Below are 20887 nucleotides of genomic sequence, written 5' to 3'. Positions count from 1 at the left end.
GCTCCTGTACCAAAATCGAAGGCGCACCCCCGCTTGTAGAACCCTCCAAGGGCCCGTCCTCCCTCGTGGCCTGCGCCTCAGGACGCTCAGTATGTAAAATGGCCGCCGTTCCCGCCAAAAATGGCGGAGTGGCCGGCCAGCGCCACCCGGGCAAAAAAGAAAAATCACTGAGGGACTGCGAGGTACCTTCCCCCCCGGGAAGGCATCGCGCACAGATACCCTCCCGAGAAATCCGGGACCGGTCGCCGCAGGCCGCACAGCAAGACGGCCGCGGCATCGGGATCGCTGCAGGAAACAATAAAAAAACGGCGCAAAAATGAGAAAAAGCCTCGGGGGGGGGGGGGGCCACGCGCAAAAGAGCGCCGCTGCGGGGGGGCCCGGTCGGCCCGCACTGCCCGCTGTCCGAAAACGGAAGAGGGTGCCGCGGGGGGGGGGCCTTCCCGGCCACACAACCCGCCCCAGACGTCCTTCCCTAAATGGCTCAGCAGCCCACGAGGAGCTGCAAAATGGCCGCGGGTGAGGGAGTAAACGCGAAGAGGCGGCTCCACCGGCTTCCGCGGTAAGTAATTTCTCCATTTCCTAGCGTGTAGCAGATGGACTCAGGACCAATGGGATGTACAAAAGCTACTCCTGAACCGTGCGGGAGGCTGCCCGTGGTCCATTTAGTACTGCCTTTGCGAATGCAGTGTCCTCCTTGGCCTGAACATCCAGGCGATAGAATCGAGAAGGTGTGGATGGAGAACCACGTTGCCACCCGACAGATCTCTGCGGGTGACAGCATCTTGGTTTCTGCCCAGGACACTGCCTGGACGCTTGCGGAACGGGCCTTGACTTGTAGAGGTGGGGGCTTGCCTGCCTCTACGTAGGCCGCCTTGATTACTTCTTTGATCCAGCGGGCGATGGCTGCCCGCGAGGCCGCTTCCCCTTGCCTCTTCCCACTGTGATGAATGAACAGATGGTCCGTCTTTCGTACAGGTTCCGATCTTTCCAGGTATCTGACTAGGAGTCTGCCAACGTTCAGGTGGCGAAGAAGGCGTGAGTCTTCTGAGTCCTTATGCTCTTCTGGAGATGGCAGCGAGATGGTTTGGTTTAAATGGAAGTGAGAAACCACCTTTGGCAGGAAGGAGGGTACAGTGCGCAGCTGTATGGATCCCGGCGTGAATCTGAGGAACGGCTCCCGGCATGATAGTGCCTGAAATTCGGAGATTCGACGGGCTGAGCAAATTGCCACGAGGAATGTCGTTTTCAAGGTCAGGAGCCATATGGACAGACCGCGAGTTGGTTTGAATGAGGCTCCCGCTAGATTGAGATTACATAGGGGTATCAGCCACTTTAGAGGTGGTCGAATGTGCTTGACCCCTTTTACAAAGCGGGAGATGTCTGGGTGGGCCGCTAGGCTGTTGCTGTCCACCCTGGGTCTGAAGATGGCCAGGGCGACCAGTTGTACCTTGATGGAGTTGAGAGACAACCCTTTGTTAACGCCGTCCTGCAGAAATTCCAGGATCATGGGGATTTTGACTATCCGTGGAAGGATGTCTTGGTCCTCGCACCAGGCTTCAAATATTCTCCATACTCGCATGTATGTTAACGAGGTGGAGAACTTGCACGCTCGGAGCAGTGTGTCAATCACCGGTCCTGAGTATCCACTCTTTCAGGCAAGACCTCTCAATGGTCAGACCGTAAAAGAGAATCTTGTTGGGTCTTCGTGGAGGATCGGTCCTTGTTGGAGTAGATCCCTGTGTGGAGGTAGGCGTAGAGGGTTTCCCGCCAGAAGTCTTCGCATATCCGCGTACCACGGCCTTCTTGGCCAGTCCGGGGCCACTAGAAGTACCAGCCCTCTGTGGTGTTCTATCTTGCGGATGATTCCGCCCAGTAGTGGCCATGGAGGGAAGGCGGACAGTAGATCCTCTTGAGGCCAGGTCTGGACAAGGGTGTCGATTCCCTGGGACATCAGTTCCCATCTTTGGCTGAAGAACTTGGGAACCCAGGCGTTGGACCCGGTTGCCAGAAGATCCATGGCTGGTGTTCCCCAGGGGTTTACTATCTGCTGGAAGGCTGTTGTCGACAGTGTCCATTCCCCTGGATCCAGACTCTCTCTGCTTAGGTAGCCTGCCGTGACGTTGTCTTTTCCCACAATGTGGGCAGCTGATATCCCTTGTAGGTTTGATTCTGCCCACGTCATTAGGGGCTCTATTTCCAGGGACACCTATTGGCTCCTGGTTCCTCCCTGGCAATTGATGCAGGCCACTATCGTGGCATTGTCCGACATGACTGACTGATTTGCCCCGGAGTCTGTGGCTGAACCGTAGGTAGCCTAGTCTGTCTGCTCGCTTCCAGTCGGTTTAATGTTCCATGCCAACTCTTCTTCGTTCCATTGCCCTTGAGCAGTTAGCTCCTGGAAGTGGGCTTCCCATCCCCACAGGCTTGCATCCATGGTGAGCAAGGTCCATTCCGGTGGGGATAGGCTTGTTCCCTCGCTCAGGTGGTCTTGTAGCCACCATTGTAGTTGGTTCCGAACCCTCGCCAGTAGCTGGAGGGAGCGGAGTAGTTTTGAGACATCGGGTTCCATCAAAACAGTAGGGAGTGTTGTAGGGGCCACATGTGGGCCCTTGCCCACGGGACGACTTCTATGGCTGATGCCATGAGTCCGAGGACTTTGAGATAGTCCCATGCCGTGGGGAGAGTAGAATTCAACAATGCTCGTAGTTGTTACATCAATCTCCTTCTCCTTGTAGGGGGAAGGGTAACTTTGTTCCTTTTGGTGTCGAACCGGACTCCCAGGTATTCCAGGCCTTGGGAGGGCTGCAGGTGGCTCTTGGGCGTGTTGTCGACCCACCTGAGGTTCTGCAGTAGTTCCTTGACTCTGGTGGTTGCCTGCTGGCTTTCCTCTGGCGATTTCGCTCTGATCAGCCAATCATCCAGGTATGGATGCATGAGGATTCCCTCTTTCCTCAGTGCTGCCGCTACTACTACCATGATCTTGGTGAACATTCGGGGAGCCGTAGCCAGTCCGAACGGTAGGGCCTGGAACTGGTAGTGATGGCCCAATATTGCAAAGCGTAGGAAACGCTGGTGGGTGCGATGGGTCGGTATGTGGAGATAGGCTTCTGATAGATCCAGGGAGGTCAGGAATTCTCCCGGTTGTACTGCCTTTATGACTGCACGCAGGGTTTCCATGTGGAAGCGGGGTACCTTCAGGTAGCGATTGATGGTCTTGAAGTCCAGTATGGGCCGGAATCTTCCCTCTTTCTTGGGCACGATGAAGTAGATGGAATAGTGCCCTGAATTTTGTTGGTCCCGAGGCACCGGTGTTATTGCCTTTAGGGCAAGTAGTTTTGATAGTGTGGTTTCCACTGCCTTCCTCTTGGAGGGGTCGTGGCACAGAGAAATTACAAACTTGTCCGGAGGGATGCTGTGGAAGTCCAGGTAGTATCCCTCTCGGATGATAGATCGGTTCCAATTATCTGACATTTATCTCGACCCATCTTTGGTAGAAAAGGGCAAGCCTGCCCCCTATGATCTCTTCCTTTAGATGGGTCTGCTGATTCTCATTGCGTGTTGCGGCTGGGGCCTGGTCCTGAGCCGGCTCTTTTGTTGTGTCTGTTCCGAAAGGACTGCCCCTTGCCGGCAGGGGGGCTTGGTAAGTGTTTCTGTAACACTGGGATCCTCTGCCCTTGGGTGCCCAGGGAGAGGGGCGTTGGTTCCTCTTGTTCCTGTCCTCCGGTAGATGGGGTACTGGGGACTCGCCCCATTTGTCGGCTAGTTTGTCCAGGTCGCTTCCAAAGAGCAGTGATCACCTAAAGGGCATTCTCATGAGCCTCGTCTTAGAGGACACGTTGGCTGAGCAACTTTGGAGCCAGAGCTGTCTTCTGGCTGCCACTATGGACGAGAGGCTCCTGGCTGAGGTGCGCACCAGGTCTGAGGTTGCATCCGTGAGGAATGATATTGCCGGGTCTAATGCCTCGACTGGCATAAGTGCGCCCCCGGCCATCGCCAGGCAGGCACGTGATACCACGGTGCAGCAAGCAGCGATCTGTAGGGTCATAGCTGATACATCGTAAGACTGCTTGAGGATGGATTCCTGCCAACTGTCATTGGCATCCTTGAGGGAAGCTCCACCCTCGACTGGTATGGTGGTGCACTTTGTGGTGGCGCAGACCAAGGCATTGACCTTGGGGAACCTCAGGAGTTCCTTCGTCGCGGGGTCCAAGGGGTAGAGAGCTTCTAGGGCTTGACCCCCCCCTTGAAGGTGGCCTCTGGGGCGTCCCATTCCAGGTCGATGAATTGCTGTACGGCCTGTAGTGTAGGGAAATGGCGTGAGGATTGGTGAAACCCAGCCAGGAAGGGGCTCGCCTTGGACTCTGTTGCATGTGTCTGGAATGGCCAATGCCTTCAGACTAGTGGCTACGAGATCTGATAATTTGTCTTTTGGGAAGAAGCGCATCATGGTGCGATGCGGTTCCGTTCCTGGAGGGGGTTCCCCTTCTTCCAGGGGTTCTGGTTCCTCCCCCGAATCATCTGTGTCCCCTAAGGGGAAGTATTTGTCCAGGGGCGGCTCATCTGGTGGAGGCCGGGAGGGCCCTGGGAGGTTCTGGGCCACTGGCAGGGGTTGTGGTTGTGCCGCTGGTGGCCCTGTCTGTGCGTGGATGTAGGATTATAGTTCCACGAAAAACCCGCCCGGGTGAAGTTGCCCGAGACCGCATTGGGTCTGGCGGCGCTCCCCGAGGGCCCCCACTGTGAGAGGGCAAAGTCGGGAATAGAGAGGTCCGGGGTAGTCTCGCTGGTAGATCCGGAGTCTGCTACAGGCTGAGGGGGACCTTGTCTCTGCTCCCCCCCGAGCTTCTTCGCACAACAGGCACAGGGCGGAGGTCACCTCGGGCTGTGCCACTCAGGTGGCATGCCGGGCAGAGAACTGGGCCTTTAGCTGTCTTGGACGGCGGTGCCATGATTTGCACGTGTATCTTGTACAGATGCGCGTACAGAGAGGCCTGGTTATCATTCCGGATGCACCTACGTTGTGCGTGCGTGGCTGTGCACGGCGCTGTGCGTACAAGCATTTTATGCGCCCAGCTCGCTGCTGTGCGCACGGCTCAGTTGTGCAGACAAGCGGCGACTGAGGGGGGGGGGGGAAATGGCGCCGGCGACCATGCGGGCAAGATTGCGGACCCCCCCCCCCCCCCCCGGAGGGTCTCCATGTGGGAGGACCCTCCAGCTGGATCGGGATCTAGCCCGGACGGGGCTGCTCAACCCAAATAGACAGACGCCAGAGGGACGATCTGTGCAGTTATCCGAGTCTCGGAGATCAGAGACTTAGGGAAAAGTTTTCTACCTTACCTTGACTCGGTGCTTCCCGTTCTCTTGCCGGGCGGTCTCCGGCTGCGGGGAGAGAGGGGAATACCTTCACCGCCGCACTCAGTCTTGCACCCGATGCCTCTCAACCGCTCCCTTCACAGGGGGCTACGTCCACACTGGGACAGAGGCTTACCTCTGAGGGATCTCGGGAATCACCTCAGGAATTCTCTACTGGGGGAGGGACCCTTAGGTATCACCGCAGGAGAGCGGGGCTCATCTGTAGGTAAGATTCTCTCTTTCTTCTTTGAATTTGGAGTTTGGTTTTCTAAAGCTGTACAAGCGTGTGTGAAGTCCCGAACTGCTATGGAGACAAAAAAAATGAGGAACAGAGCCTCGTGCATGGGTATATGTAATGCTGACGTCAGAATGAAATCTGACTCCGTCTCCAACTGCTATCAGGAGCACACTATACCCATTGGTCCTGAGTCCATCTGCTACACGCTGGTAAATTAAAGGATAACCCCTTGACAGGCTGCTTGGAGAAAGGCCAAAACATGACCCATCACAGCTCACATGGGATCCAACTGCCGACTGGTACACCAGGACTCAAAAACCCTCCAAACTCTCACGTAAGCCAGAGAAGTGAAGTGGAGGTATTTCTAGACTGTAAAAGGGTAGTGATGACTGTGTCCAAATAACCCTTGTTTTTCAAGCGCTGCCTTTTAAAAGCCAGACTGTTAGACAAAATCGATCTGCCTGATCAAAACAAACAGGGCCCTGATGCAGAAGATTCGGTAGATGAATGAGCCGTAAGGGCCCGTCCACTGCGAGGCTGACTAGATCCACAAACCAAGGACACCTCAGCCACTCTGGAGCAATGAGAATCACTTCACCTGGATGAGCTTCTATGTGCCGCAAGGTCTTGCCATGAAGGAAACATACACAGTAGGACGTCTGTAGGCCAGGGCAGAACCAAGTTATCAATTCCTTCTACCCCTCTTTCTCTTAGACGACTGAAGAAACGTGGGGCCTTGGCATTGCAGAAGATGGCAGAGAGTGGGAAAAGGAAGCCGTGGGTTATGGAGGCATTCAGGGGACTCACTCTCCTCTAAAGACAGTGGAAAAGGCTGAAGAAGTTTACTCTTCACCTTCAGTGTTTCTATTTCAGATTTTCATTTCACCTACTGAAGAATAGAAAGGCCTCATGACTTTACTTATAGTTGTTTACAGCCTAATTGTGGGGTGGTTTGTGTTCAGGCTTCTCACAAAGTTTGAATTAATGCTTGGGGGAGGCTCAGATGGCGTTCTGTGTATGTTTTCCCCGTCAACTGCTTTAGCTTAAATAGCAGTGGGATCGAGGGTAAGAGTGGGGATGGGAGGCGGTGATTCTTATTTTTTGTCGTCAGTGGTTCGGTGGGCATGCGACATGTTTTGCAGACAGGAACTTTAAAAGGGGTTAGTGAACTCAAAAGGGGGGGGAATTTCGGTGGTATAGTACGTGCTCAGCATGTGGGCTGGGGATTGCAATTGTGCATTACTGTTTTTATAGTGTCAGTCATTAGGATATTATCCCTTAACGTAAAGGGCTTGAATTGTCTTCATAAGTGTCAACTCCTTCAGTCTGAGGTTAGGGCTGCTGGAGCCTCTATTGTACTTTTACAAAAAACCCATCTCAAATGACGATTTGAATATCTTTTAAAGTGGCCCCTTTTCAACTCTTTGCCACTGCTTCCAAATCTGCGAAATATTTGGGGGTGGGGATTTTGATTCATAAGTATCTTAAATGTCATATTAAGATGAGCTATACGGATCCTAATGGCTGATTTCTATTGGTAAAATTTGTGGCTGGGAGGAAGTATATTCTTTATTGAATGTCTATACCCCTCACAGAGCATATTCTCTTTTTGGAAGAAACGGAGGTGCTTTTGAATAAAGAAGGGGAAGAGCATTTGACTGTAGCTGGGGATTTTAATTTAACATTGCAACCTCGCTTGGATAATTCGGGGGGGGGGGGGGGGGGAGATAAGTTCTATTCTTATTAGAGCCTGATCTTAAATCATTTTTGCAGAGGTGGGACTTAAATGATATCTGGAGAGATTCCCTCAGGAACAAAATTATTCCTTTTATTCTAATCCCCACCAATCCTATTCACAGATTGACTTTTTCTTGGTTGATAAGATTGTTAGTAGCTGGATCTCTAATGTGGAAATAGGTTCAATCACTTGGTCTGACAACGCCCCTATTTGGGTAGACTTACAGTGTAGAGACAGATCCCAGAAAACGATATTGGAAACAATGATACCCTTCTGGCAGATGAGGTGTTCTATTCTCTATTTGTTTAAGATATTAAATAATGTGAATTTTAATGGTCTGGGGAACATGAATCCTTCTCTTTTCTGAGAATGTTAGAATGTTTAAAGGCTGTCACTCGGGGGCAGTTAATATCTCCGGCAGCCTTTAAAAAGAAGACGACATTTAGCACTGAAAGTGAAATTGCAGGCAGATATTGCTTCACTTCATAAACAAAAGCTTTCTCACTCAGTGTATATAAAATGCACAAAAGAAGAAATGCTTTATATTCTTTAGAAATAGATTCTATTACATTACAGCTAAACTTGGTTAAACAAGAGCACTTTGAAAGGGGCAACAAGGCTAGTCAGCTTTTAGCCAGAAAGTTGAAAAAAAGAAAGCATAGCGCTCAAATCCAAATTACCAGGATTAGGGATGTGGGTCTCTGATGTCCTCTAAGGCCATTCAGCAAAGGTTTACGCATTTCTATGGGGAGTTATATGGAGTTCACTCTAATATTCTTGATAATCAGATATATATTTATTTAAACACTGTTGATCTCCTGAGTATAACAGAGGAGGATAAACAATGTTTTCATAAAGAAATAACACAATTTGAGATATTACAGATTAAGGAATTTAAATTAAATAAAGCCCCGGGACTGGATGGTTTCATGGCTCAGTTTTATAAGACATTTTCTTCAGAACTGGTGCAGTCTTTAATGACATAAGAACATAAGAAATTGCCATGCTGGGTCAGACCAAGGGTCCATCAAGCCCAGCATCCTGTTTCCAACAGAGGCCAAACCAGGCCACAAGAACCTGGCAATTACCCAAACACTAAGAAGATCCCATGCTACTGATGCAATTAATAGCAGTGGCTATTCCCTAAGTAAACCTGATTAATAGCCGTTAATGGACTTCTCCTCCAAGAACTTATCCCAACCGTTTTTTAACCCAGCTACACTAACTGCACTAACCACATCCTCTGGCAACAAATTCCAGAGCTTTATTGTGCGTTGAGTGAAAAAGAATTTTCTCTGCGCATGGACAATTTTGTTTCCCGGGTCAAATGTGGCGGGTATTACCATCATGACCAAACCAGGCCATGACCCTACAGTATGCGGGTCTTTAGGCCTATATCATTGCTCAATATAGACCTTAAGATCTTAGCAAAAGTTTTGGCTAAACTAGTGAACCCTGACCAGGCTGGTTTCATCCCAGGCAGCATGGTGGCGGACAATGCGTGCAAAATTATCAACCTTATATGGTAGGGGTGGAATGAACAGATGCCAGCTGTATTGCTTTCAGTCAATGCTGAGAAAGCATTTGACATGGTGCACTGGCCTTTTTTGTTTTGTACACTAGAAAAGATGAATTTTGGGCCTTTTGTTCCTCAGTTGCTTGCATTAACTTTATTGCGACCTGAAATGGAGAAATTACTTTAACTGATAATTTCATTTTCCTTAGTGTAGAGAGATGGACTCAGGACCAAAGGATTATGCTCCCCTGTCAGCAGATGGAGACAGAGTCAGGTTCCAAAGCTGACATCACCCTACATCCACCCCGCAGTGACCTCAGCCCTTCAGTATTCTCTTCAAAAGCCACTGTGGACATACTATTGAAAAAACTGGTTGAGTGCAATTCCTGTTACCCAGTTTTTAATCAAAACACTGAAACCCAGTAAGATTATAGATGGCCTGATCCAGGGGCTGGATGATGGCTTACCCATCATCTCTTGGAATCGATGTCCACTCCACAGGAGAATCCTTGGCACCGTTCTTGGGCAGCCGTGGGTGGGATGCCGAGTCCATCTGACTACACTGAGGAAAATGAAATTATCAGGTTAAGTAATTCCTCCATTTCCTAGCATGTAGCTAAATGGACTCAGCGCCAATGAGATGTACAAAAGCTACTCCCAATTGGGGTGGGAGGCTGCCCGTGATCTGGTTAACACCACCCTTGCAAAGGCTACATCCTGTCAGGCCTTGGATGTCCAGGCAATAGACCTGGAGAAGGTGTGCAAGAAGGACCACGTCACCGCTCGGCAGATATCGATGGGAGATAGTCTAGCTTCTGCCCATGAGAACGCCTGAGCCCTAATGGAATGAGCTTTAATTTGGAGGTAAAGCTTCCCTGCCTCTACATAAGCTCCCGTGATCACTTCCTTGGATTCAGCGAGCTATGGTAGCTCGCGAAGCTGCTTCGCCTTGTTTCCTTACACCGTGAAGAACAAGTGGCTCATCTTGCACACCGGTTCTGTTCATTCTAGATACTGTACTAACATCCTGACATTTAAGTGGCATAGGAGGCGGTAGTCTTCTGAGTCCTTGCATCTATCTAGGGACGGTAAGGAAAAAGACTGGTTCAGGTGAAACTCCGAGACTACCTTTGGCAAGAAGGAAGGGACAGTACAAAAGCTGCAATGTTTCTGGAGTCAACCAGTGGGAACGGCTCCCCAACATGACAGCGCCTGAAGTTCAGAGATGTGATGAGCCAAGCATGTCTCCACCATGAATACAGTCTTCAGCGTTAACAGGCGTAGAGACAGAGAACGTAGCGGCCAAAAGGAAGGCCCTGCTAAGAAGTCCAATACTAGGATTGACATTCCATAGGGGTCCGGCCACTTTAAGGGTGGTAGGAGGTGTTTAACTTTTTAAGAAATGGGCCAAGTCCGGATGTGTCGACAGGCGGGATCCGTTCACCTCACCTCTGAAACAGGAAAGAGCCGTCACCTGGAATCATGGGAATCTTGTTTGTCCAAGAGGGCACACCGCTTTCCTCGCATCACGCCACAAACATTCTCCAGATCCGCACATTGTTAAGCACCAGGCCATGCTTTATGATGCTTATCCAGGGATACAAGAACACTTAGATTTTGTAGAAAGTATAATTTTTTTATTGAGCAATATAAGTACTCTTGGGAGATGCTGGATACCATTTCTCTAACAAACTGACCACCAGCATCTCGTTGTATACATGAATTAATAACTGGAAGGGGGACAATAAGTAAATCTACAGCTAACACCAAACTTTCAAAAGGGAAACTTTGATAAAATGAGGAAAATAGTTAGAAAAAAATGAAAGATGCAGCTGCAAAGGTTAAGTGTTCAACAGGCATGGACATTGTTTAAAAATACAATCCTAGAGGTGCAGTCCATATGTATTCCACACATTAAGAAAGGTGGAAGAAAGGCAAAACAATTACAGTCATAGTTAAAAGGTGAGGTGAAAGAGGCTATTTTAGCCTAAAAAACATCCTTCAAAAATTGGAAGAAGGATCCATCTGAAGAAAATAGGAAAAAACATAAGCATTGTCAAGTTAAGTATAAAACATTGATAAAAAACAGGAAGGGAGGCGATCTATGAAAGCCGTAATGGTATTAAAAAAAAAAAAAAAAAAAGATAGATACTGGATGTCCTTTTAAAATCTTTAATATGGTGGAGACTCAAAAAAGATATAATTGTGATGGAGAAGGTACAGAGAAGGGCAACCAAAATGAGAGAGAGGATGGAACAGCTCTCCTATTAGGAAAGGCTGAAGAGGTTAGGGCTGTTCAGCTTGGAGAAGAGACAGCTGAGGGAGGATATGATAGAGGTCTTTAAGATCATGAGAGGTCTGAGTAGATGTGAATCGGTTATTTACACTTTCGAATAATAGAAGGACTAGGGGGCATTCCATGAAGTTAGCAAGTAGCACATTTAAGACTAATCAGAGAAAATTCTTTTTCACTCAACGCACAATTAAGCTCTTGAATTTGTTGCCAGAGGATGTGGTTAGTGCAGTTAGTGTAGCTGGGTTCAAAAAAGGTTTGAATAAGTTCTTGGAGGAGAAGTCCGTTAACTGCTATTAATCAAGTTTACTTAGGGAATAGCCACTGCTATTAATTGCATCAGTAGCATGGGATCTTCTTAGTGTTTGGGTAATTGCCAGGTTCTTGTGGCCTGGTTTGGCCTCTGTTGGAAACAGGATGCTGGGCTTGATGGACCCTTGGTCTGACCCAGCATGGCAATTTCTTATGTTCTTAACTGATCCTTCTTTTATAGGTAAAATACAATACAGTACTAGGTCAGAAATTCTGTATGTGCGTGACCACCTAGAGAATCATTTACATAGATTGTCATGTCAACAGCACGATAGATTATCCCTAACTACCCTGATTATTTCTCCAAGATGGAGCCCATTTACCATCACTCTTTAGATAGTCCTTCGTTCTTGCTGGTCAGGCAATTATCACATCTTAGGCTGTGTTTACAGATGCCCCTGTTAATGCTGCCCCTGTAGTGACAGTCTAGCCTGAGGTTCAAACAGTTGCCTCTGCTTTTGTGAGCCTATAATTAGACATCACAAAGTGTCGCCAGCTTCGACTGCTGTCCAGGTGTCCTTGGAATTCCTCCAGGTCAGGCTCAGTAAGGCATTTAAAGTTCACATAGTCAGGAAGGCTAAGATAGCAGAGGATTCTGGGTCAGTTGCTGTCTCCTTGTTGGTCTCAAGCTCAGGCACACATCATTGTACACCAGGAACATCGAGAACGTCTGTGCGTAAAGCAAGGTGGCGATTACAGCTGCCGAATATCCACGCTTCATCAGGCAAGCCCTCTCAAGGGCCAGACCGTAAGACAAAACAGAGTTGGGTCCTCGTGAAGGACTGGACCTAGTTGGATAAGGTCCCTGTGCGGGGGGAGGCATAGAGGGCTCTCCACCAGAAACCTCTGCATGTCTGCATACCACAGGCATCTGGGCCAATCCGGGGCCACCAGAAGGACTAATCCTCTGTGGCGTTCAATCTTGCGAATGACCTTGCCCAGCAGAGACCGCGAAAGGAAGGTGTACAGTAAGTCCTCCTCTGGCCATGGCTGGACAAGGACGTCAATCCCTTGGGAGCGTTGATCTCTTCTGTGACTGAAGAATCGGGGGATCTTCACATTGTGAGATGTGGCCAACAGGTCGATGGATGGGAGGCCACAGCAATCTACTAGGAGCTGGAAGGCTCTGGTCGACAATGCCCATTCCCCTGTATCCAGACTCTCCCTCTGCTGAGAAGGTCTGCTCTGATTTCTTTCCCGCAATGTGGGAGGCAGAAATCCCTTGTAGATTTAACTCCGCCCATTCCATAAGGGGGTCTATCTCCAGAGACATTTGGTGGCTTTTGGTTTCTCCCTGGCGGTTGATGTAGGCTACCGTTGTTGCGTTGTCCGATATCACATGGACTGCTTGTCTCTGGAGCCTGTGGCTGAATTGCAGATGCGCTAATCTGACAGCTCAAGCTTCCAGGCGGTTTATGTTCCAGTGCACCTCTTCCCTGGTCCATTGCCCCTGGGTTGTCAATTCGTGACTGTGGGCTCCCCACCCACGGAGGCTTGTGTCTGTCGTGAGGATTAGCCAGTTCGGTGGGGACAGGCTTACATCTTTGCTTAGTTGCACTTCCTGTAGCCACCACTGGAGCCGAGAAAATAGTTCCATCAGTAGGTGGAGGCAAATAGAGTAGTCTTGAGGCAGTGGGTTCCAATGTGATGGCAGGGAGTGTTGGAGTGGCTGCATGTGTGCCCTCACCCTCAGTACTACCTCCAGGGTTGACGCCATCAGGCCTGAAGACAGCTTCACACCCTGGGGCTCACTGTATTCATCAACGACACACTTGGCCCATCAGCTTCCTTATCCTCGAAGGAGGGAAGAGGACTTTGTTCTGCTTGGTGTCAAACCGGACTCCCAGACTGCTCTTGTCCGTGTTCACGACCTAACAGAGTTCCTGAAGCAGGGACGTGACCCTGCTGGTCACCTGGAGGCTCTCTTCCAATGACTTCGCCCGAATCAACCAGACGTCTAAGTAAGGGTGCACCAGGATCCCTTCTTTCCTTAGTGCCACCGCCATGACCACCATAACTTGAGAATGTTCTGGGGAGGTTGCCAGTAGTATGGAGGTAGGCCTCAGAGGTCCAGGGAGGTAAAGAACTCTTCTGGTTGTATGGTCATTATGAGGGAGTGGAGAGTTTCCATGTGGCAGTAGAATATCCACAGATGTCGACTGACACTCGAGGTCCAGGATAGGGCCCAAACAAACCCTCCTTGAGTACAATGAAATAGATGGAATAACGCTTCGTATTTTCCTGGGCAAGTAAGTACCGCCCTTAGACTGAGGAGCCTTATCAACGTAGGTTCTACTGCCAGTTTCTTGTGCTGGGAGTATAAGGGCGACATCATGAACATGTCCTGAGGGATGCTGCGAAATTCCAGAGGGCATCCTTCTCGTATTATTTCCAGTATCCATTTGTCCAACATGCCCTCGACCCACCACTGATAGAAGAGGGAGAGGGAGATCAGACTGGACCAAGAAATCTGGCACCTCCTCCATGTCATCCGGGTCCCTGCCAGAGATATCCTTGGTGAGGCGAGGCACGACTCGAGATCTGTCCAAAGCGGTGAGAAAGGGAATTTTTTTTTTTTTTAAACTGGTTGAAGTTCCATCTGGGCAGGGGCCAGGTAAGGTAGCAGGTTGCGCTTGTACGATGGTTTTCATGGTCTTGAATTGATTATTCCATCCTAGAGGAGACAGGGCCCCTGCCTAGCCCAGGAGTACTGGAATAGGTGCAGCTGAATTTCCCTCTCCCATGGATGGCTCAGTCGTGGATGCTTCCAACTAAGGCTTTGGCTATCCTCTCATCTAAATGGGAGGAGCCGGGCTTATGAAAGACTGAGGAAGTTCACTCTCCTTGGACTTCCTCATAATGCTGCCACAGGTTGAAATTTAGGTCAGGCTGAGAAGCCTTAATACAGCAAGCAGCAAGGTGCTTAGGGTTCTTGGTTGCCAGCACCATTGGTGGTGGTAGTTGTGCATTCCGATCGATTCGCACTTAAAAAGTTATCTGCGCACAAATTTAGAGCACCTAGATAAGGCGCAGCAAGGCGTGTACTCCACTTTTCCTGTATGCGTTTGTTGTGCGCATAAGAACGTGCTGACGTCACGCGCACAATGCAAGCACTGTCATTTGTGCGCAAGTACGCACTGTTACGCGCACAGCCAACGTATTGTGCGTATCAGTATTCTACGTGGGGTCAAATGACATACAGAAATGCGCACAAGATAGCACCGATGAGACTGACCACACGGCGTTCCTAATGTGGGACCTAGCCCCCCCGAGGGCTGCTCAACCCGCTCGGAGGCCCAATTCTCCTTGCCCTTCGCGGGAGCAACACCAGTACGGAGAAGGTGTTGCTGACTCATCCTCTGACTGGGAGGGGCCGGGCCTGGTGATGTTCTGAGGGTCTAGCCCTCCCTGGGCTTCCTCACAGTGCTGACACGAAGGATTTTAGGTCAGACTGTGCAGCCCTATTATGACAGGCAGCACAAAGACTGTCGCTTCTGCTTCTTTGCTGCTGGAGCCATAGTTGTCTTGTGCGTTCAGCCGGATAGCGCTTGATTCGAGCGTGCACAGATCCAACCCCAATGAGCGTACACATAAGCGCTCTTAAGCCGGTTGTGCGTGAGCGTAGGCACGTACTTATGCGCACTAGTATGTGTGCAGTTATGCATTCTGGTACGTGCACTGGTGTGATCCCAGGTATGCGTGCACATATGCAAGCGTTAGATGCATAAAGGGCCGGCGCATACAGTCAATGGGGGAAAATGGCGCCGCACCAAACCACACACAAGATGGCGCCGCCACGTGGAGTGCCCACCAAGTGTGAAGCACTCTGAAACCCCCTTCCCTTGCCCTTACGAGATTGGGAACATAATCGGTACGGCACGCTGAGCAAGGAGACCAGAGGAAAGATTTACCAAAGCTCTTCCACATCTCTGAATCGAAGGAGTTCTTCTCTACTTACCTGGGCTCAGCGCTTACTGGCTGAGTACAGAGAGTCTCCAGTTGCGGGGGGAGAGGGCTTTAGCCATCACTGTTGCACTCTGCTTCCTGCACCCACTGCCTTTCAGCTGCTTCAGCAGCAAAGTCCATGCCGGGAACTGGCTACCAGCCCAAGGCATACCTCTGAGAGATCTCAGAAATTGCCTCAGGAATTCTCAACTGTGGGAGGGACCCTTAGGTATCACCACAGGAGAGCAGGGCTCAATTTTCCTCTCAATTTAAAAGGTAAATTTCTGCTTCGAACTAGTGCTGTAATCCCACTAAACACAGCTGCTGGTGTGGGGATAGTGTCCACATCTGCTGGAGACACAGATATTGAATGGCTGAAGTCACCACAGGAGCATATCTAGGGTGACATCAGCTTTGAAACCTGACTCAGTCTTCATCTGCTAGCAGGGGAGCACATTACCCATTGGTCCTGAGTCCATCTGGCTACACGCTAGGAAGATAGCTATAAAGTTTTATTGAGGTGGCACCTTATACTTCTATGTTTACGTAAAGCTTACCCCAATAAGGATGAATTATGTTGGAAAGGATGTGGAGGGAGAGGTACCCTCTTTCATATGCGGTAGGAATGCCCAAAGATTGTATAGTTCTGGAGATGTGTCTCTCCCCTTATTCAGGTGGTAATCAGAACTTCTGTCTATCTCACTCCTGAAAGTGAGATTGAATTTACCATTGGACCTTCAGACATATGTGATTATGGACTCATCAGATTATATTAGCTGCCAGATGAGAGGTGGCTGCCCTTCCATCGATGGTTCATGTAACACAGAGGCTGGAGAAGACTTGTGTGTTGCATAAGTTGACGGCACTTAAAAATCATATCTTATCTAGTTCTACAATTTTTGGGACCTGTTATTACAATAGCAATCCCTGCAATAGTGGCCTTCTTTTGGGGGTGGGTAGTGAACCTTTCTCCTGCTAGAGCTTTATTTATAACCTTAGAATCTATAATTGGTTTTGAGGTTCCTGCTCTCGAGTCTTGTGTGCTTGCACCTCTTTTCTGAGTTGATTCATCCGAAGATCCCCTAGGTTCTTATTGACTTTTTCTTGTTCTTTTTCTTTGTATTTTTCTCTTATTTCTCCTCTTTTTATTTCTTGCTATTTGGGGTTTTTTTGCATTTCTTTGTATGGACTTGGGGTGAGGTGAGGGTTGGGGAATGATTTATTGCGTTTTGGAGTTAGGTATGATTCATGTAGGTGTATTATTCCAATTTATTTGTGATTATATATAAACTGGCATTGCATTAGTGTACCTTATGTTATTTTTGTTCTCATTAATTACCGGCTGCTTGTTACTTTTGCAATAAAATTTACAATTTGAAAAAAAAAAAAATAAGACTAAGAGCCAATAAAGTATTTTAAATATCATTCAAATATTTATCAAAACAGGGGACCCAAATCTACTTTCATCAGGGCAGAAACATAGAATATTTACCTGGAGTAGGGGTTGCCATGTTCATGGCTGGTGTACCAATTGGAGTTTTGCCAGGTGTCAAAACTGGAGTGCTGCCTCCCATCTGACTAGCTGGTGTTTCATCCCAACGTGATTTGCGTTTACTTGCTCCAGGAGTCGGTGTTTCACCAATAGAATCCACACCTCTATCTGTGCGAGGAGTCTCAGCCCATCCACTGCCATGTCCCGGAGTATCTAAAACCAGAACAAATGATCAAAGCAAGAAAGACAAAATCCCAAAAGAAACTGGAGCTTTCAGTACTGCAAACGTCCAATAACTATTCTAACATACCTAACCAAAAACATATTTATGTAAAAGTTCTCTTTCCAATAAAAGGCAAGGTACATTTTATGTTTAAAAGGTCTTTTGCACTTTTCTAGGATCTTAACAGTGGACTGAATGTATAATGTTCATTATGGAGTCCATTGTCAGCTGCTGTCCAGCCAGTGAAGTTAGCTGGATAAGCTTATATTCCTTGGTGCACCTGGCTATCTTAAAGTTAGCTGGATATGTTTGTCCAGCTAATTTTAGGACTATTCAGCAACTGCATAATCATATCCACCCTGGAATACTTCTATTCACACCGAGCTAACTGCGCAGCAGGATTTTCAAATGCTGACATTTATCCAGCTAAATCTGAGCTTAGCTGGACAAAAATGCTGAATATAGGCCTCTACATGTCTATATTATGCACATAAATAACTGCTTAACTACCTAGTGACTATCTTCTATTTACATGGCATAAATAGAAGTGTATTAAGCTATTTAAAATTTTGACTTTTAAACCCATAACACAAGCTTTGAAGAATGAATCAGCAGAAGAGCAAGCATGATATCCAATTCAAACAGTTAAGCATACCTCTTTCTGTCTTGGGGGTTTCATCCCATCTATTTTTACGAGCACTGGAGGTTGCACCTCCGTGCCCTGGTGTTGCGTGACCAGGGGTATCACCACGCCCAGGAGTAGCAGCTCCTGCTGGGGTATGACTAGGGGTTGGATCCCAAATTTTCGAGCCTGGTGTTGCTCCTGGAGTTTCACTCCCTTTTGCACGGCCAGGAGTTTCATCCCACCTGAGAGAAGGTGTATGTCCAGGAGTCTAAAGAAGCCAGAAGGAAAAAACTAACATTAACCTTTATTCTTGAGAAGTACAGGACTCTAATGGGATGTCCTCAACAGCCTTCTGCATAATGCTGAGTAAGAACCTAAGCAGTCCACCTGGTAAGCACATATGTAACACGGTCATGTTGGCATAAATCACTATACGCAAAGTTCCTATAAAATAAATAAATGGTGTACCCTCCCCCAAAGAATATTACAATTTTCTATGTACGAGTTCATTATACCTTCAAAGGGCCAATTTCAGAAGTTTTCAAGCAGGGGCCATTCTTCCAACCATTTGCTTTTTTTTTTTTTTTTTTTTTTTTTTTTTAGAATATTAGTTGTGATGACTTACTAAGAAAAACTGGTTCTTACCTGCTAATTTTCATTCCTGTAGTACCACGGATAAGTCCAGACTCCTGGGTTTTGCCTCCCCACCAGCAGATGGAGACAGAGAAGTTCTGACTGACCCTGTCCTATACCCTGAGGTGCCACCTACAATCTGTCAGTATTACGTTGTATCAAAGCAGATTTTAACCCAATTAAACCAACTAACCACAACATTGTGAACTGCATACAGGCTATGACCGGTGATAAAAACTAGATCACTAACCCCAAGTAGGAGCAGGACCCTCAAAACTTCAAAAAAAAAACTTTAGATAACTTGTCTGCAGAAATATAAAGAAGTATTGAACGAGCGGATTCTCCGTTGGCACTACGCTGAAAAGGGCGGGACTCTGGACTGATCAGTGGTACTACAGGAATGAAAATTAGCAGTTAAGAACCAATTTTCCTTTCCCTGTACATACCTGGATCAGTTCAGACTCCTGGGATGTACCAGAGCTCCACTAATGGGGTGGGACCCTGAGAGTCCCACTCAGATAGGAAAATTAGTTCTTACCTGATAATTTTCATTCCTGTAGTACCAAGGATCAGTCCAGACCGTGGGTTAAGCCCCAGTTCCAGCAGGTGGAAACAGACCAGAGTTCTGAGGCTTGCCCATATAAAGACAGAACCAACCCAGGAACCCTCAGTATAACCATTGTCAAAGCAGAAAGGTATAAGATCATGTGACTGCACCTGCACCATCTACTGGAGACAGAGTAAGACTGAGGGGCTGTGACTGGCACATGGTCATATATGGCTGAGTCCGACAAGTCTTGCTCCGTCTCCATCTACTGGTGCGGAGTCACAACCCAGGTGTCCTGGACTGATCCTGGTACGTACAGGGAATGTAATTTAAACCAACAAACAACAGTACAATTGAATGAACTGTGTAAACTAAACGCTCTTGTATAACTACCCCTGATCATCGTAACGATGCTTCCGGTGCCTATAAGCAAAATCCAGGAAGACTATGCAGGAATCAAAAAAATCCTATAAGAAGGAAAGACAAAAAATACCTGGAAAAAGATTTGAGCGGACAGAAAAGAATGGGCGGGTATCTGGACTGATCCTTGGTACTACAGGAACGAAAATTATCAGGTAAGAACTAATTTTCCTTTCCCTGTATGTACCAGATCAATCCAGATCGTGGGATGTCCCAAAGCTTCCCTACAAAGGGTGGGACCCAGATAGTCCCGCTCGAAGAACCTGCCGACCAAAAGAACCAAAGACTGGAGCCTGAACATCGAGGCGGTTGTGACGAGAAAAAGTATGAAGGGATTTCCATTTAGCCGCCCTACAAATTTCCTGCGGTGACACAGATTGAGACTCCGCCCAAGAGGTTGCTTGAGAACGCTCGGTCTTTGTAAATGTAAGCAGAGGAAATCGCACCCTTCAACCAGCGAGCGATCGTAGCTTTAGAAGCTTGCTTCCCCCTGTTGGGTCCACTCCACAGGACAAAAAGATGATCAGAGACACGAAAATCATTGGTGACCTCAAGATAACGCAATAAGACTCGCTTAAGGTCTAGATGACGAAGATCACCACCACCAGAGGCTGCGATATCCTCTGGAGAAAAAGCGGGAAGTTCAATGGACTGGTTAATATGAAAAGACGAAACAACCTTAGGTAAGAAAGAAGGTACGGTCTTGAGAGAGACGCCCGAGTCCGAAAAACGCAAGAAAAGGTCTCTACAAGATAAAGCTTGAAGTTCGGACACTCTCCTGGCTGAACAGATGGCAACCACGAAAACAGTCTTGAGAGTCAAATCTTCGAGAGTGGCACGACAAAGATTCGAACGGAACCGTACAAAGAGCTCGAAGAACCAAATTTAAACTCCACGAAGGACAAATAGACCGGATAGGCGGCTTTAGATGCTTAGCGCCTCTGAGAAAACGAACAACATCCAGATGAGAGGCTACCGGCCGACCTTCAATGGAACCCAGGAGGGAACCAAGCGCTGAGACCTGAACACGCAAGGAGCTGACCGAAAGACCCTTGGAGAAACCTCGCTGAAGGAAAGAGAGCATCAATGCAACAGAAGGGGAACGAGCGGAAAAGCCCAAATCCTCGCAGATGTTTTCAAAAACCTTCCAGACCAGGACATAGGTAAGCGAAGTTGACTGCTTACGAGCCCCAAGGAGGGTAGCAATGACCTCTTCCTTATATCCTCTGCGTCTCAAACGTCTCCGTTCAAAAGCCATGCCGCTAGACAAAAGCGATCCACCTGGATGAAAAATACGGGACACTGACGCAGGAGATGGGGCAGATGACAGATGAAGAGGGCCGTCCGCAGTGAGATTCACTAGGTCCGCGAACCACGGCCGTCGGGGCCATGGGAATGACTGGTCCGCGATGGAGCTCTATTCTCCGAAGAACATTCCCCACTAACGGCCACGGTGGGAACACGTAAAAAGAACATCGGAGGGCCAGGGAAAAATCAGCGCATCCACTCCCTCTGAGCAATGCTCCCTCCACTGGCTGAAGAACTGGGGAGCCTTG

At 48.4% G+C, this 20887-nt stretch overlaps 1 protein-coding gene across 2 annotated transcripts in view; it reads right to left on the bottom strand.

The window, feature by feature from the left end:
• Positions 1-20887, bottom strand: part of SF3B1 (splicing factor 3b subunit 1) — a 213056-nt gene that overhangs the window by 122869 nt on the left and 69300 nt on the right. For both annotated transcript variants that reach the window (XM_029606052.1, XM_029606053.1), the window contains 2 exons: positions 17762-17999; positions 16884-17096 (listed from right to left, as the gene is read on the bottom strand). In XM_029606052.1, the coding sequence (XP_029461912.1) occupies positions 16884-17096; positions 17762-17999 (451 nt within the window). The remainder of the gene's footprint in view (positions 1-16883; positions 17097-17761; positions 18000-20887) is intronic.

Source organism: Rhinatrema bivittatum, chromosome 6 (assembly GCF_901001135.1).
Source record: "Rhinatrema bivittatum chromosome 6, aRhiBiv1.1, whole genome shotgun sequence".
NCBI lineage: Eukaryota > Metazoa > Chordata > Amphibia > Gymnophiona > Rhinatrematidae > Rhinatrema > Rhinatrema bivittatum.
The sequence above is the reverse complement of the archived record's forward strand: the minus strand, read 5'-3'. Positions and strand labels throughout refer to the sequence as shown.